The sequence below is a fragment of the Danio rerio genome, chromosome 16 (genome assembly GCF_049306965.1).
Source record: "Danio rerio strain Tuebingen ecotype United States chromosome 16, GRCz12tu, whole genome shotgun sequence".
Classification (NCBI taxonomy): Eukaryota; Metazoa; Chordata; class Actinopteri; order Cypriniformes; family Danionidae; genus Danio; species Danio rerio.
Window position 1 is genome coordinate 8,804,852 of NC_133191.1, and position 19,270 is coordinate 8,824,121.

Here is a 19,270-nt window from a genome sequence, read left to right on the forward strand (position 1 = left end):
TTTTTAATTTATAAGAGCTGTGATTTATTAAACTATGCTCAAGGCAGTCACATCATAGGACACTTGAGATTTGGCTCAAAAATGTAAAAAAAATTAATAACACTGCACTTTTTACATCAAGAAGTCGATGGAAGACAAAGAAATATTTAACCATTTATTGCATTTTAAAATGATGACAAATTATTTCGATTTTTGTTATGTGTGACAGGGAAAATGCCACCTCACGTCAACAACCCATACATATAGAGACCACATGAATGAAATGGCTATTCAATTTTTACATCTAAGAATTGAGTGTATATTAACAGCTGTGAGGATTTAGGGCATACTTTGAATAAGTCCTAAATGCTAATTTCTGCTCCATTTACTTCAATGACAGCATCAGACTTTCCAAAAAAAAAAAAAAAAAACTTTAGGCTCTACCTCCCATGCTGAGGCGATATTGTGCTTAAATCTCATGCTCCAAATATCATGCCTCTGTATTTCTGTATGGCACAATTAGGTTGGAGGCTTAATGAGTGGCACCCTGTGTCTTTACAAATCAAGCCTTTGAACTGCTGGAGTGTTTACAGCGGAAGAGGCCTGAATATAGATCCCAGTTTGAACTTAATGAGCAAGTCTCCAACTATAAAAGGCGTCTACGACAGACGGCCCCCACCCAAGTTCAAGTGTGTGAGACAGACGGCCCCCACCCATAATCAACTATGTACACATACACACTTGTTATTTGTGTGCATTTTTTAACCATGAACAATGCCACAAATCTATTAAAAATAATAATATTTACTTCTGTTTTGGATATTAACAGATAAACAATTTTAAATTAAATTAAATTAAATTAAATTAAATTAAATTAAATTAAATTAAATTAAATTAAATTAAATTAAATTAAATTAAATTAAATTAAAATTAGACCAAGAAAATCTTATTTTTAGACATTTAGGAAATTCTCATGCAAATTATTAGGTCACTGACCTTGATGGCTGGGTGAATTGTGACTGGCTGACTGCTGAAAACTTGGTCCAATCAGGTCTGCTTGTCTGTGATTGGCAGCTCGATCTACATTATCCTGCTGAGACAGAAGAAGAGAAGACGTGGTCATATTGAAGGCATTTTTTGACATTAGTCACACCATCTTATGTCCTCACACGCACACACAAGCTTGTACAGCTATCTTTATGGGGACTTTCCATGTACAATCTGTTTTTTATTAAGTAAACTGAATATTATATCCACCTAGCCCGAAACCCAAACTTTACTTCTTCAAAATACTTCATTAAGTGTGATTAATTTGCCATTTACCTCATGAGGACCAAAAAATATTCACACAAGGTCAAAATTTACTGGTATTGCTATTTTTGTGGGGACATTTGCAACACACCCCAATACACACACACTCAACTTGAGAAATACAAGATACATATACATAAATCTGGAACTATTGTTTATTATTATTTTATGCAAAAGGTACACAAATTGAGATCACATACAAACAGAAGAAGAACAAAAACAACAACAAGGAACAGATGAAAAAACAACAACAACAAAACAGTCAGGTACTGGCAAGTGTGTGTGTGTGTGTGCGTGTGTGTATGTGTCTGTGTGTGTTTGTGTGCACATGTAAAGGTAACTGGGTGGACAGGTCAGAGTACATATATATATATAAATATATATATATATATATATATATATATATATATATATATATATATATATATATATATATATATATATATATATATATATATATATATATATATATATATATATACTTATATGTACTTAACACACATAACAGTACAAATTAGGTCGCACATATCCATCAATGAAGCTCATAATAACACATATAAATAAAACAGATAGAAAGCATTTAGTGGTAAAGAATTACAACAATGACAGTAATTTACTGAGAGTAATAATAGCAGCAAAAAATTACAACATTAATAATAACCATAATAATAACCATAATAATAATAATAATAATAATAATAATAATAATAATAATTATTATTATTATTATAATTACAAGTACTCCACCACCCACTTTCTACAGCAATAATTAATGCTACGACAACAGTGACTACTATTGCTCCTACTACTACTACTACTACGACCACCATGACGATTATAATACTATTATTACAACTAGTTGTTATTATAATAATATTATAAAATATATTACTATAACTACTACTGTTACTACTACCACTAAAAAGCTATACTTCTTCTTCTACTGCAATGACTACTTCAACATCCACAACTACTACAACTACTAACACAACCACAACTACAACCACAGCTACTACTTTAACCACAACTACTACTACTTCAACAACCACAACAACAAATACAACTTCTACAATCACTACTACTACAACTACTACTACTGCAACAACAACCTGAAAATGACAAGAAATACTAATGATGATGATAACGAGAAGATAACAGGAGAAGGATAAGTCAGAATTGTGATAATAATAATAACAAGAGTAGAAGTAATAATATTAATGATAATAATGATAATCAAGAGGTGAGAGCAGGTTGAGAAATTAGTATTATTTTAGTGAAGGGCTATATCATTTCAGCTTTTAAAGTCTGACAAAACATGCCAATAAAAAGGCAATCTCTCCAAAAAGTTTGTTTAAGTAACATATTGTGATAAACTAAACTAAACTAAACTAATCTAATAAAACAGAACATCGTTTTAAAAAAGGTACAATTTTGCTTTATGTTACAAAAAAATGAAAACTTTTTTTCAGTGTGGTAAGACTCTCAATAAAATGTTATCTCCATAAAGTCTTAAAACAGATTTTATTATATACATACAATAGAAAAAAGATAACTCAAGTGAGCAGGGAATGTGTGTGTGAGGTTTCGATAGACTGGCCATCTGTCTGGGGTGTTTCCCCTGCCTGTGGCCTGAGTTGCTGGGATAGGCTCCAGCTCCTCATGACACCTAATGAGGATGAATGTTCTACAAAACCAAGTAATGAATACATGAATGAATATATTTTCTCAAAAAATATAATAAGATAAATATAGAAAATAATGAATAACACTATATTTACTGTACAGTCCACAGACAATAAGATAAACCCTGTTTAACATGTTCAAATTAATGTCTGTGCACAAAATAAATCTGCTGTCCTCTTTCAGGAACAGGAAGTTCCATGATGCAACCGCCCAATTTGTGATGAAAGAGACGAAAGGGGGCCCTCTGCTTGTCCTCTGATGCCCCCCTGCCGCATTCGGGGAGGGTCACGGCCATGTTTACAGGCTCTGAGAAAAATAGCATGGTCCAGACGCGTCCCTGCCATGTGATGGGCTGAAACTGTGCCATTGTGTTCTCGGAGCGAGATCTAAAGCGACTGGCAGCTGGGAGCCACATTCTCCATGTGTAAACTACAGGTGGCGACTCGATTCAAAATCTCATTCCTTTCCATAACAGAGCCTCTCCGCTGTCTCACCAGAGGGGAACACTTTGAACTCTTGGATGCTGTACAAAAACAAAAAGCTGGGTTTGAGCGCAGTAGGATCAAGAATTGTGGGATATCTCTTTCAGCGCTGATTGGAGCTTTCACAGCACGAGCTGGGAACAGAATGTCCTGCGGCACTCTCGTATTTGGAGACGCTTCCCAGAGCGAAACCGCAAAGCCCAGAATCTGGTTGTGATGTGGCTGCAGAGCGTCAGTAGTTTTATGGCTTCTGAACGCTGCGTACCATGTTCCAGAACCAGAGCAAGATTGTTTTGTTTTCTTCTGTAAATGTGAAGTGTTTATGGATGCCGCACACAGCTGCGCTGCTCATGACTTCGGTGAATGCACAGCATTGTTTACATTTTTGTTCAATGCATTTTGATGGCCATCTTAATGCTGAAAATATTTGAGGATCTCAGCATTTTCAAAGATTCGAAATATTAAAGAGGTTTGGAACCTAGCACTTGCAAATAAAATCAAATAAAATAAAACAAAATAAAATAAAAAAATAAAATAAAATAAAAAATAAAGTAAAATAAAATAAAATAAAGCAAAATAAAATACAGTAAAGTAAAATAAAGTAAAATTAAATTAAATTAAGTAAAATAAAATAAGATAAAATAAAGTAATATAAACTTAATGTACAATAAAAATAAAGTAAAATATAATTAAGTAAAATAAAATAAAATACAGTAAAGTCAGTCAAGTAAAATAAAATAAAGTAAATTAATTTAAGTAAAGTAAAATAAAGTAAAATTAAATTAAATAAATTATAGTAAAATAACAAAATAAAATAAAATAAAATAAATATTGGCATATATAAAAATAATTGTCATATTTTAAACAATATTGTGTTGATTACATTCCAAGAGCACATCCGGTTGGAGCACACTGCTTGAAATTGGTAACTAGTTTGTGAAATACTGATTATTCATTTATGTATGTTCAGTTTATTCTAAAAACATTTTGAAATACTAGTTGGGAATTTGTTATAGGGGAGGGTTTGTTTTCCAAATTATAACTTTAACTTTTATTCCATGAGATCTACAGTACATGAGAATCAGCAGAGTCAGATAAAGTTACTTACTAATCATGAAAAGTTTGCAAATCTTTGGATCACAAATAATATTTTGACTTCTAGTTGATCATTTAGAAAAGTGGCAGAAGGTAGATTTTTTCTGTTGAATCATCTGTTGATCTGCATCCCAATCATCACAAATACTGCAAAAGACCAATTGGAGCCCCCATGGACCGAAGATTCTCACAGAAATCAGTCAAGCTTGGTGAAGGAAAAATCATGGTTTATGGTTACATTTAGTATGGGGACGTGCAAGAGATCTGCAGAGTGGAATTGCAATTTCAACAGCCTGAGGTATCAAGACATTTGTGCTTCCCATTACATTACAAATCACAGGAGAGGGTAAATTCATCAGCAGGATAGAACTCCTTCTCACACTTCAGCCTCCACATCAAAGATCCTGATTTTGCAGCTCTTGTTGCAGAGCCTGTCTTTTTGCCACAATTTATCTGCTCCTTCCTTCCGTTTCTCGACTATTTTGACAAATACACATCGACATTGTACGCTCACACAGAGCCCAAAATGGGAGTTTGGGTCAGCCAATTGGGCTGTAGATTATGTCACAAGGGCCGGTGCTTCCGGAAAAAGAAAGAAAACATCTTACTTTCAGAACGTCACAGATCACAGCAGGGTATATTAATTAGACAGGGAAAAAAACGATACGCTGCTAAGCGTTTTATGGGCCGATTAGATCATAAGAAGATGATCAGCCTGGTCCAAAAAGTACGGCGACCAATCTGCCAGATGGCCAGTCAACCCTTTTACATGAGAAGGCGGGGCTTGTCAAACAAACCACCAAGCGAACCGCTGACCTAAACCCAACCAATAGTGTTTTTACCCCATTTGTGCCAAAATTTGTAAAAATGGTTTTATGCATGTAGCCTTGTTAATAGTGTCCTATATGAACATGTTTTGCATTTATTTTCTACAAGATTTTCATTTTTTTTAAGAAAATTGTATTTGAATATGAGGCAACTATAGTTGCCGGTGAGCAAATATGTTGTGAAAAAGCTCCATTGTAAAATTTGAATAGGACAAAAAGATTTGGCATTCTAACTCAAAACAACTGCTTTCAAAAGATCAATTCATATTTATAGGCGCATTTGTTTATGATTAAAATTAGAAAACCATTTGATATGAACCCCCTAAATGTGTCTTTCATATAATTTAATGATTATGAAAACACAAAGAACTAATCCAGTTGTCCTAAAGTGATTAAACACACACTAGTTTCCTGAACAGACTTCTGTGTGTTAAAAATATAAATGAAAAAGTTAATTATATATATATATATATATATATATATATATATATATATATATATATATATATATATATATATATATATATATATATATATATATATATATATATATATATATATATATATATATATATTGCAATAATTAATTATAATTATAATTTAATGCAAATATTAATATATAAAAATAATTAAACTGTTTTATTGTCTTATTCCCTACACAGCTAAATCCCAAGGCTATAAAGTATTTGGTCCCACACTACAGAGTAACAGCAGTCAAAGGAAAAAAAAAACAAAACATAAAAAATCAAGAGTCAAAAAGTAAATACTGGAGTAAATAAACAAAAGCAAATAAATACTACACTGGTGTCATCTAACAAAACAAGTATTTACAGTAAATCTCCCTACAGACTTTTGCAGACATCTGACAGAAATAGTCAGACAGCTTAGTAACAAGTAAAGCTGCTGATTATGTTTGTGGAGTTGTTTAATGATCCTAATGAGCTGAGATTTTGAGAGATTTATTGAGTTTTCAGTTCAGTTCCTAAGGCCATGTCCACACATACACATTTTTTAAGAACACAGATCCAAGCGTTCTTGAAAATCTTCACCCTGACAAGAGTTTTTAAAAATGTGGCTTTCAGTCACCTGATACTGTGTTTTTGAAAAAAAAGTTGCAGTTTAGACAATACCCATGTTTGTGTGGACAGCAGGGTCTGAGATTGTGACAGAATTTGGTTGTAGTTTTGTGTTTTTCTTCAGTGATTCTGCTTTTAACAGCAGGAGTACATTATTCTCTGAGTACATTATTCTCTGTTCACTCAGCACTTTAACTCTGCTCCAGTGTCATTGTCACTCTTTGTAGGAGTGGGACCAGTGGGAGATGTTTATTTTACTCTGAGGATTTTGCTGTGTATCAAAGTGTGTATCAAAAAAATTAAATTAAATGAAAGATATCAGTTAAATGGTTAAGCAATGTTTAGAAGGGGTATTATGAAAGCAAAAATCATTAAACATGACCAATTACCATAATTTATTAACTTATTAATACATTATTCCCTAATTCCACATAATTTATGTACTAACAAGATAGTTGCCCAGAGGCAACTAAACCTGCCCTTAAACATTTGACAAGGTATACAAAAAAATATAGATCTTTTAAAAGATTTGTTTTATTTGGATAAATCTAGAGACCTCCTATTATTATTTGGGAGGGTTTGCATCCTGAAATTAGGAGTAGGAAGGCCTCATGTGACAGGAAGTAAATCAATCCCTTTTTTTCTTTCTTGAAATCTTTTATTTGGTTGTTTGATTGCATGTCATTGAGACATTAAACATGGATAACATGTAGAAAATTAATCATAAAAGGAAACTGGCAACTATGAACTTCAGCAACTAAAGTTGCCGGTGGGCTTAAATGGTCTTTACACTGGCTGCCAGTTACATTCAGAATAGATTTTAAAGTATTATTACTGGTCTATAAATCACTAAATAGCCTAGGACCTAAATACATCACAGATATGCTCACTGAATACAAACCTAACAGATCACTCAGATCTTTAGGATCATATAAACTAGAAGTTCCAAGAGCTCAGTCAAAGCAGGGTGAATCGGCTTTTAGCCACTATGCCCCTCGCTGCTGGAATCAGCTTCCAGAAATGATCAGATGTGCTCTAACATTAGGCACATTCAAATCAAGACTGAAAACACATCTGTTTAGCTGTGCCTTTACTGAATGAGCACTGTGCTGCGTCCGACAGATTGCACTATCATGTTTTTTTCCTCTCCTTCATTCTTTTATATCACATTTTACCTGTTTTTATGTTTTGTTTTGTTTTTACGCATTTTTATTATTTGTTTTTATTTTTATTTTACTTGTTTCTTTTATTCTTGTTTAAGTAAAGCACTTTGAATTGCCACTGTGTATGAAATGTGCTATATAAATAAACTTGCCTTGCCTAAATGGGTTAAAATCAAGCATAAGAGAAAAGTGCACTGCAGTCACATAGTTTTACCTTGATTTCACACTGCTTTCATATCTTTTGTGGAACCATAATTCACCAGACTAAAACCCGAGTGCTCTGCTTCACATAACAATGTGAACTACAATGTGAGCTACTGAGCACACTGACCATGCTGCAGAAGTTGTGGAACATATTCAATTACAAATGAAAGACACCATTAAGTTGTTTTGTGATGCTTATTTTATGGAACAAAATCAGTGCCAAAAGACTTCAATTAAAAAGCTTGTTGAATATCACAAACTGAAAAAAATAATTCACCGTATTAACAAGTTCTTGCATTTTAATGACTTGAATTCCAGGGTTTGTATTTTTAGGTCCTGCAATTTAACATATCTGTTTATTTAAGCTGTGAATATTTCAACGAAAAATATTTCAAACACGTTTTCATACTTAAAAATTCAATAACTCATATTCAATTTTTCAGATTTCACTTACAAAATATTCAATACCCTTTAAAAATACAATGTATAATATTCAAATGGTAATTTTCAGTTCATTTTATTTCAGTTCAAATATTCGCTTCCATAAATTCAGTGAATCAAATTCGACTGTTAAAATTCAACATTACATCCGGGAACTGCAGGAGAAGCAATAGATTGCAGATTGAAGATCGCCAGCTGCTCTAGCTTTCACCAGCAGGTGGAGATGGAATAATGTAAGATTTTTAACCCAGTAAACAGGCGAGAAAAAGGCTAATAAAGGCACAAAAGTAGGATTTAGTATTAATATCAATGCCTTGGACATTATAAATGATAAAAAGTATGAGTAAAATGAGTAAATGCATTTCAGGCATCTATATTTGCCCTTATGTAACAGAAGCCAGCTGGTGATCTCGTAAATCTCAGTCCTCGGATCCAGTGACAGACGTTGTTCTGCAATCTTTAGCATCCTCGGAGCTTGTCTCCCATGCCGGCTCGCTCCCTGCTCGGACCGGTGCGGTTACTTGCACATAAACCGTCTTTTGATGAATATGATGTTAAACATTGTCTAAATTATCTATTGACTCTTTCTTCCATAGACGCAAAGCCATTTTAACCATGCATTCGCACGTTATGTTAAATTATTTTAAATTAGACGCCCCATCCATAACCAACCTTAAATCATACCTGAACTCTGTTTAACAGTTCCAAGTAAACTGTTTTCTGTGACATTTTCATAAAATCTCTAATTGTTCTTAGCCCTGTCAATGTTTATCTATTTTGTATTACTATTATAATATTTCCTCTCCTGTTTCTCTTACGTTTATATTCTTTAGCTGTCTATATAATACTTTGCGTCTATGGAAGAAAGAGTCAATAAAGATAGACAATGTGTAACATCATATTCATCAAAAGACGGTTTATGTGCAAGTAACCGCAACGGTCCGAGCAGGGAGCGAGCCGGCATGGGAGACAAGCTCCGAGGATGCTAAAGATTGCAGAACAACGTCTGTCGCTGGATCCGAGGACTGAGATTTACGCGATCACCAGATGGCTTCCGTTACATAAGGGCAAATATAGATGACTAAAACCGCATTTACTCATTTTACTCATACTTTTTATCATTTATAATGTCCAAGGCATTGATATTAATACTAAATGCTACTTTTGTGCCTTTATTAGCCTTTTTCTCGCCTGTTTACTGGGTTAAAAATCTTACATTATTCCATCTCCACCTGCTGGTGAAAGCTAGAGCAGCTGGCGATCTTCAATCTGCAATCTATTGCTTCTCCTGCAGTTCCCGGATGTAATGTTGAATTTTAACAGTCGAATTTGATTCACTGAATTTATGGAAGCGAATATTTGAACTGAAATAAAATGAACTGAAAATTACCTTTTGAATATTATACATTGTATTTTTAAAGGGTATTGAATATTTTGTAAGTGAAATCTGAAAAATTGAATATGAGTTATTGAATTTTTAAGTATGAAAACGTGTTTGAAATATTTTTCGTTGAAATAGTCACAGCTTAAATAAACAGATATGTTAAATTTCAGGACCTAAAAATACAAACCCTGGAATTCAAGTCATTAAAATGCAAGAACATGTTAATACGGTGTATTATTTTTTTCAGTTTGTGATATTCAACAAGCTTTTTAATTCAAGACTTTTGGCATTGATTTTGTTCCATATTATTTAGTGTTGTACAAAGTACAGCAACTCAAATACATGTGCCTGTAAACATCATTAGTGTGAAAAGGAACCTTTTATACTGCCATTTTGCCTTTGTTTTACATTTAACCTGCATTCAAACATGTTTAAGTACGATTTTATGCAGTTTCACAAAAATGTAGGCTGAAACATGTATTTCCAATGAGCCTGTTGCTTGACATAATCAACCTGCCATATTTATCTGCGAGGAATAATGGCATACTTTTCAATATTAGACAAATATCAATGTTTAAAATCCAAGTTATTACCACCTGATTTATCAGATGTTTTGATAATATTGTGCATTCCCACTAAACAAGATGATTAATGATATCAAGGCAAACATACAAATGATAATAAACCAGCAATCACATACGTCCCGCATAGGTTGTTTTAAGGGCCCTATTTAGGAGTGCTAGGGTTAATTGATCCCCAAACATGCATGTTACGTAAACTAATAACCCTCAACCTGCTGCTGTTCGTACTGTAGATCAAGTTTCTACTAACAGGTGGATGTAACATATATCCATGAGGTGTTTATTAAGTTTCATAAATCTCTTACAATGTGAACATATCTTGGCTTAACCTACTTATGTTTTGTGGACGATAAAGACAATCGATGTCACCACATTAAACATGTTACGCGGTGACTTTAAATATGTAAAACTAATGTAATGCTAAAGGTGACAGGTTAAAGTCCTGCTTATCCTCAAATGCTCAGGCTACTGTGAATTCCTCTGGCAAGACAGATTACACTGTGAAAACAGACCCACATTCAGAAAGTACTTAACTGTTTACTAACAGCAAATCTGTTGTTTGCATATTCACAGGTTGTGGCCTAAATATTGAATCGAGAATGATTAAATATACAGCTATTAAAACAGCCATGCAAAGTTTTGGGTGATTTGAATGTTTTAATGTTTGTGAAATAAATCTTTTATGCCCATCAAAATTTCATTCATTTAAAAATGTTATCCTACAATTGTGAACGATTTGTTCTAATTTAATATTTTAAAGAGACCCTATTATGCATTCTAAAACATCATATTTTGGTTTTGAGGGTCTTCAACAACAGGCTGATATGCATGCAAAGCCAAAAAAAAAAAACCACTTTCATTGTCTTATTATATACATTTATTTTTAATCTAAGTATCCCAATGACTCCCATTTGATTTGTTCAGCGATTCTTTTGTTCCCAAACCCCTCCTTAGCGCCATGCTAATATGAGCTGATTGGTCTGATGGCCCAGTCTGTTGCGATTGGTCAACTGCGTTCAGTGCGAGACAGAGAGAAATGCCCACCACGTCTTATCAACATTGTTGAAGTAGTCAGAGTGCAGAGTTTATGTGTGAGCCCAGTGCAGGAGTGCATTAAACCAATGCAGTTAAACACCAGCATATTGCTCTACACTTAACCATAAGTAAAAACAGTGACACACATTCAGTATTAATCCACACAAGTGTAGGAACAGCTGATGGTGGCCATAACAGCAACAAGCTGCACAAACATATTTAAATCTGTAAAAAAAAAAAAAGTAGCACGGTTTTCGTTTTCATCGAGGTTTTAGATGCAATTTGTGAATATAAAGAGTTAACCAGATACAGTACAAGCCACGTGGAGTGATTACAAGTGAAAAAACACAATTAAATTCATATTTTGCAAGCTAGAGAAAACAAGAGGCGACCAGTTTAATCACACTTAGACTTGTGAAACAGATGGAGAAACTGATCCATGAACTGTGTACTGATAAAGTTCCTGTCAAGCTATATAAATCCCATTCATCAATATTTTTTTCTGATCCTTCCTTTAACAAACGGCCAACAGATCTCCCATTGCAGAGTAGATTATTGCATTAGTTCACTTATTAATGTTCACTCATCTTCAGGCATGATCAGTCCTACACACACCCACACTCTGCTAGCATTTGAAGGGATAGGCGAGTTCACGTTTTACCGGATCCAGCATTTCATATTTGGTATTGTTTTGCGTTAACGTCAAAATAAACAGGCCAAAGATCCAAACAAATGACGAATCATTTAAACAACTCTGAGTCAAATCTTTTATTTAAAAATCAATATTTTAAACGAGGTGCACTTTCAGATTTAAACATCAGCTGGATGTTTCCATTCATTTAGAGCTGCGCTGCACACTGCATGGAAGGTAATTTTCAAAAATGCATAACGGGGCTCTTTAAAAAAATACTAATTATCCCTGTGATGACAAGCAAATTTATTAGCTGTCATCATTTAAATATTTCTGATTTGGTATAATAAGACATGCATGCATGAAGATTTTATTTCAGCATTACTTGAGTAAAGACATTAGTATTTAATGTAATATACTTAATCATCTAAAAGTTACAATTGAACAATTAAATGAATCCCTATTTGACAAATAATTCTTTCAATTAATTAATTGATTACTACATCCTTACTTATCCAAACTTTTGAAACGTCATGTATAGCATCATTAAGAAATATGAAATTATACAGTTGAAGTCAGAATTATTAGCCCCCCTTTGAATTCATTTTTTTTTTTATATTTCGAGGATTATGTTTAACAGAGCAAGGAAATTGCACAGTATGTCTTATAATACTTTTTCTTTAAAAAGGTTATTTGTTTTATTTCGGCTAGAATAAAAGTAGTTTTAAATTTTTTAAAACCCATTTTAAGGTCAAAATTATTAGCTCCTTTAAACCAAATTTTTTAATAGTCTACAGAACAAACAATTGTTGTACAATAACTTCCTTAATTACCCTAAACTGCCTAGTTAACCTAGTAAACCTAGTTAAGCCTTTAAATGTCACTTTAAGCTGTATAGAAGTGTCTTGAAAAATATCTAGTCAAACATTATTTACTGTCATCATGACAAAGATAAAATAAATCAGTTATTAGAAATGAGTTATTAAAACTATTATGCTCAGAAATGTGTTTAAAAAAATCTTTACGTTTACAGAAATTGGGGAAAAAATAAACAGGGGGCAAATAATTCAGGGGGGCTAATCATTCTGACTTCAACTGTAGCTCATTTACGTCTATGTCCAAGAAGGAATAATTACGCCATCATTAAAAGTTAAAATCAAATGTAATATTGTTTGATTTGTTTTATAAGCCAGACATATTAGATCCTCAAATTTATTTCAGAGAGCACATGGAAAACCACAACATGAAGACCTTGATAGAGAATCGTTGAGTTCTTAAAAATACTAAAACCAGGAATATGGATTTCCAGGAACAAGGAACCATTTGTACTTATGATTTACTCTACAAAAGCTACAAAACTCAAGGCTAAAATTTAGAGCTCTGAAAATAAAGATTCACTCCAAAAACATGGATGCACTCCTGTGCTAACTTATCTAACTTATCAAGAATAGTTATAAAGAATAGTTTCTCAAGTCGTTCAAGAATCCTTGGAATTTTTAAAATAAAAACTAAAATTCTAATTTGCCTGGTGTTTTTTTTATTCATAACTGTTGAAGAATACCTTGTGTGTATATTTAGATCTGATATTTAGTGGATATAAATACAAAAAGCTTCACTGGTTTAAATGTTAATAGTAGCCTGCTTTGATAAATTTACATGAAAGCATATAATCATATGATAAATATACTAACTGCTTTTCGGGGGGTGGGGGCTGGGGTCTGTCATGTTGTAAAATGTAAGGAGGCTACTTAGAATTATTTGACAACGTTGTCACTGGCAACGCAAACTAAATGGAAACTTATTACTGATTTATTTGTGTTGATTTCACTTGCACAGGAAGCATGGGTGCCTGAGCCTGCAAGCCCGAGAGTGCAAGCCTGAAGATGCAAGTTCAACTCTGCAGCCAGACTCGTCTCGCAAAACCAAGCACAAAGCTCTAAGTCTGGTTTTTACCAGATTTCAGGTCAAACAACCTATCTTTAGTTTTATAAAATAAAATAAAATTCTGCTTTTATGTATTTGTAACTCATTTAAGCAAGGTAACAGAGGTTTTAGATGGACATTGTCCACATTCGAGTGAAAGGGTACTCCAATTTTCTCAACCTGCCAAATGGTAACATAAATATGGAAAAAAAATAGGGGCAAAGATCGAACCTTGTGGAACCCATCAAGAGAGTGGACAAGGAGGCGAGTTATGTTAACCAATAGCAACACAACAACTTATATTAGTTAAAAAAAAGTTTTTAGCATATGGTGTAAGGCAGGGGTGTCCAAACTCCATCCTGGAGGGCTGAATTCTTGAAAGTTTAGCTCCAACCCTTTTCAAACACACCTGAACCAGCTAAGTTCTTACTAGATGTACTAGAAGCTTCCTGGCAGGTGTGTTGATGCAAGTAGGAGCCAAAATCTGCAGGACACCGGCCCTCCAGAATCGAGTTTGGGCACCCCTGGTGTAAGGTAAGATTAGATAACAGCAAAAGAGAAAACATTTTGGTTTCATTCTCATTTAATGAAAGAAAATTGAGCATTTTCATATTTGTAATGCCATTAAGCTATCTAGAGCTTACCATCTACATACAATAGAAAGGATACTTCAAATTTCTCAAGAATAGTGCCAATTGGTATCGTAAATATGAAAAATATGTTGGGACAAGAATCAAGACTTGTGAACCTCCCCTGAAAAGTGGACAAGGAGATGAGTTATGTTGGCCAATAACAACACTACAGCTAATAAAGAGACTGAAACCACCAGTTCAGTACCTTATCCCGTAGGCCAACAAACATCTCAAGCATAGAAATCAAGATGCCATGGTCAACCATATCAAATCCAGAACCACAATACATATGGATGATGTGAAAAGCTAAGCAAATTAGTTCAGCATTCCTTTTAGCTGTACATTTTTATTCATTTAAAGCCCACACTTAATGAAGACCCTAAGAGTAGGGGCTTAAACTTTCAAAGTAATTCAAACATTAGCTCATCATCCTAATTGGGAGCACAAAGGCGAGAGGCACAGCTCAATAAAAGCCAGTTCAGCAGTTCCTTTAAAACAGTAGTTAGGGAGCTCTCCTCGAAGTGCAATGGCAGGCCTCCAGCACCCCTGCATTAAGCCAAGCCTGGAGACCGGCCCAGGATCCCACTTACTTACCAGACATACACAAGCACAGACAGGCAGATGCTGCGGGCAGCTTTATTTTATTTACCAGTGTCTAAAAGCCTCTTCTATTCCTCCTTCTCCCAGCTGCATTAAAAAATGTTTAGTGGATTAGTCTGCTAGATGGTTCATCTATGGGCATGTTTGATCCCATGGGCTTTTCGAAATGAAACTCTTAATATAGTGGTTACACAGCAGTTCTTGTCATTCAAAAGCATATATATTCTTTCATTTCAACTCTTATTTTAACTCCACACAACTCCAACTCATCTCATTACAAATCAAACAGAATGTGTTTGTGCTGGATTGGAGCAAAATGAACATGTAACCTGTAATGTGAACTGTAATCTGAATCCCCTCACCCATTTCAACACTTAAGAGTGTCGCTTGATCATAAAAAAGCTTACGTATGCTGACTGAATCTCAAGACCACAACAGCCCACAGGAAAAATTTAAATATCGGTTTCATTTCAGACCATCTCCAAAAAGATCTAAAAACTAACAAGATTACAAGTTTGACATGCGTTTATCATAGTAAATCCAGATTTAATACTATACACATCTTGAAATGGAGTTTAAACATTAGGCCTGATCTATAAACATGCATCAGAGTCACTGGTAGATTCCAGAAGAAGTGTTGTTGGTTATGGCGGCCCAGGGGCCCATGCTTACTTGGGGCCCCTGCGAGAGAGAGGGGGGGTATTTTTTAGTGTCTATTTAGGCTAAGTGCAAACAGCACATCTTGTTGAAATGAGCTGGATGAGTGATTGCCGCCCATCAACGTTTGATTGACAGAGACAACATAACTACAGAGAGCGGCAAACAGCAGCATGAGTGGCGTAGCTCGTAAAGCGCATGGCAACATGTCCTGACATGATCGATCATTAACCCAGTTCGAATCCAGCATCTGGTAAACTCATTCTTCTTTTTTTACCCCACTAAATATCAGATTTTGCCTACTCTTCATCACGACGAAGACAAGTAGGAATCATTAATAAGTGTGTGTATTATGGAAGACTGAGATTCATAGAACTGAACTGGATTGGAGAGCTGTTATATCCAAATCGTGCATTATAAGTTTGTAAAAGTTATACATTAAAAATACCCTTAAATATAAATCTTAGTACTCATTCAGTAAACCTGAACAAGTATATAAAAAATTATTAATTTTCACCAGTTGTATTAGTATTTTCTTTTTCAAAGTGTGCTTTAAATGCTTTAAAAATAAGTTGAATCTTTGTAGACTAGAAATAGATGTACTGTATATCATTTATTTAAAAAATGCAGGCAATACATTCATTCATTCATTTTCTTGTCGGCTTAGTCCCTTTATTAATCCGGGGTCGCCACAGCGGAATGAACCGCCAACTTATCCAGCAAGTTTTTAGGCAGCGGATGCGCTTCCAGCCGCAACCCATCTCTGGGAAACATCCACACACACATTCACACACACACTCATGCACTACAGACAATTTACCCTGCCCAATTCACCTGTACTGCATGTCTTTGGACTGTGGGGGAAACCGGAGCACCCGGAGGAAACCCACGCGAACGCAGGGAGAACATGCAAACTCTACACAGAAACGCCAACTGAGCCAAGGCAATACATAATAGATTAATTTTATTTAAAAGTATGATATTAATCGTATTTTTTAATTCAACTATAGGGGTGCGGCTAGGTATGGGGGCTACAAGACATTGTGCCCAGGGGCCTCTGAATTCTTCATCCTGGCCAGTCTGTGGGAGACACATTATTATTAGAGGAACAATTTGTTAGGGCGGTATAGCAGCACCCCTCTACTCTTATCAAGGGTGTGCCATTGGCATTTCAGCTGCCCGATCGCCCGCTCTTAAACTGACCGAGTGCCTGCAACTTAGGAGCCTCATCCCAACCATGCTGTTTGTGAGGACGAATTAATCATGAATACAATACTTGTTAAGCGCATTTGAGCATCACATGTTTGCACATTTATTGAACAGAAATGTTTCTGATTCATGTATGGAAATTTGTCTCCAGATGGCGCCTTTATAGCAATATGCGTGCAGTCGATCGCTCCGATTACATTGGGAAAACCGGCGATTGCTGCAAATTGCGCTTTAATGTTTGGCTGGTCAACTGCATGGTATGAAAACCTTATATACCTGCTAGACATGCGGATGATCCAGTCCCATTCAGCTGGCATTGCACGGCTCAGATACTTTGTAGTGTGCAATTTAACACAATTGCCTCTAGGAGTCACCAATGCAAATAAATCAAACACACACAAGAAATGCACATACGCCAGGCATGAAGTTGGCATGGACCAACGAACATTCTCACATTAATTTCATTGTTAATAAATCCATTTGTTTTTTTGTACCCAGCGTTGATCCATGAGGCCCCAGATGAGCAAAAAAAGTACATTTCCTACCCCACTAAAGGCTTCTTTCTCATTATGTAGTTTCCATGTCACTTCTCGCGTGCATTTGGTTATGAAACGTAGTTTGTGGACCCAGCCTAGCGTTGTCAGCGATTCTCCTATTGTTAAGTCATGCAGTGTGAAAATCCCTGTCACCGATCCATCCTAAAGTGTAAACAAAGTAGCGACGGAACACTACCTATGCAGTGTAAAAACACCTGTGGCACGACTACTTCGAAAATCCTGCAGTATGAGCTCGGCATTAGGTTCATTAGTCTAGGAGCTAAAACATCCAGCACAGTGCCTCTTCAAGAATAGGACTGTACAGTCCTGTTATAAATAAAATGCTAATTTAAAGTCCAACAACTGTATTGTATTATTAACCTAAACCAGCACAACAGTATTTGCAAAACGATATTCAAACTGCTGCACAAGGATAATAATCATCAACCTCACTGAATGGGGCTAGAATTTAGATGTTCTTACGTCAGGTTACACCATGTGAATCAAATGCGTTCTGCCCAGAGGAATGCGTACTGATGCAATGGCCATTCACTGCAACCCCAGACTTCATTCATGCTCAGACTCTAAATCTGCTGCTCATGACAGGTACATCCAAAACTACAGAGACGCACTCATTTTCATCCTGCTCTCTCCTCCTCTCCCTCGCATGCTCACAGCAACCTTGCAGAACTCGCTTGAAAAGGTCAATTATCAGTTTTAACAGTACAACAAAACTAACAATTCCCAAGTTTCCAAGTCAAGGTCTACATCACATTAATCAACAGATTGCCAGAGCGTATTCACTGGCAATAATGGAAAAATCAGGCACAAGTTTCATCGCTGTAAAACAAGTTCAATACATTTGTTTTGTGTGTTTGAGTCAGCTCTGTAATAATTCAGCTCAGTTCTATACCAATGTCAAATGCTAAAAATGTTTCAAAGGCTCTTGGTAATACTTGATTCTGATTTATCTATCATGACATTCCAAGGTAAGTTTATTCTCAGATTCAGTTACTACAAATTATACTGACCATTAAAGAGTCACGAAACACCAAAACACATTTTTTGAGCTGTTGACAGTCGTATATGTGTCCCACACTTCTAAAAACGCTATTAGGACACCTATATTTCACTAAAAAGTGTAAATTGGTTGTTTTTGCGTTATTTCAAGCAATTCGTATTTCCGGTTTGAAACTAATTTTTGAAGCTGCGTCACGGCCATGACATAATAGCGTGTATTCCAGAGTACAGAGTACTCTGTGCCAGAGTGTGTCTTATTACGTCTTACAGTGTGATGCATTAATGCATGAGTAAGGCTTGGTTCAAACCAATCAGCGCGCTCTATTGTGCAACTTTATTAATATTCATTACTGTCACAGTGTTTAGACGACGTTGTGTTGGTGAAGTGTTGCTTTTATAGTTTACTGCAGTTAAGTTTTGTTTTTATTTTCTCTCTGTGAGAGCTCAGCTGGAGTCACGTGTGGATTAACAGTGTACGCGACGCTCGACAACAATAACTTACGTGTCTAAGGAGGATTATTGTTTACCTGAGAGCTGTTCTCATCTGCAAACGCTGAGATCCGGATTGGCTTGTAGTCTCCTCTTAATAAAGACGCGGCTCTAGTTGCTGGTGATTGTCCTGTCTCTACAGATTTGGTAAGTGAGCGACCAGTGCTCTTTGTTTATTCAGTTTGTTCGTATCGAACTAAGTTAACTATTGCACCGAGTGTAAACATGTTAGCACCACAACCAACTTTAACCTCGTGTAGGGTTTTCGCCACATTTTGTGACCGGAATAACACACGCGGCTTTCTGACACTA

At 35.2% G+C, this 19,270-nt stretch overlaps 1 protein-coding gene across 13 annotated transcripts in view; it reads right to left on the reverse strand.

Annotated features, from left to right (window-relative positions):
* The window catches only part of grb10b (growth factor receptor-bound protein 10b), a 162,153-nt gene that overhangs the window by 100,274 nt on the left and 42,609 nt on the right, over positions 1–19,270 (reverse strand). For 7 of the 13 annotated variants that reach the window (XR_012391978.1, XR_012391980.1, XR_012391979.1 and 4 more), the window contains one exon: positions 976–1,072. Coding sequence is in view for 8 of the 13 variants with exons in the window: in XM_685427.8 (XP_690519.4) it covers positions 976–1,072 (97 nt within the window). In the remaining 5 variants the exon portion in view is untranslated. The remainder of the gene's footprint in view (positions 1–975; positions 1,073–19,270) is intronic. The other 6 variants (XR_012391981.1, XR_012391982.1, XM_009292073.4 and 3 more) reach the window with 1 other exon arrangement.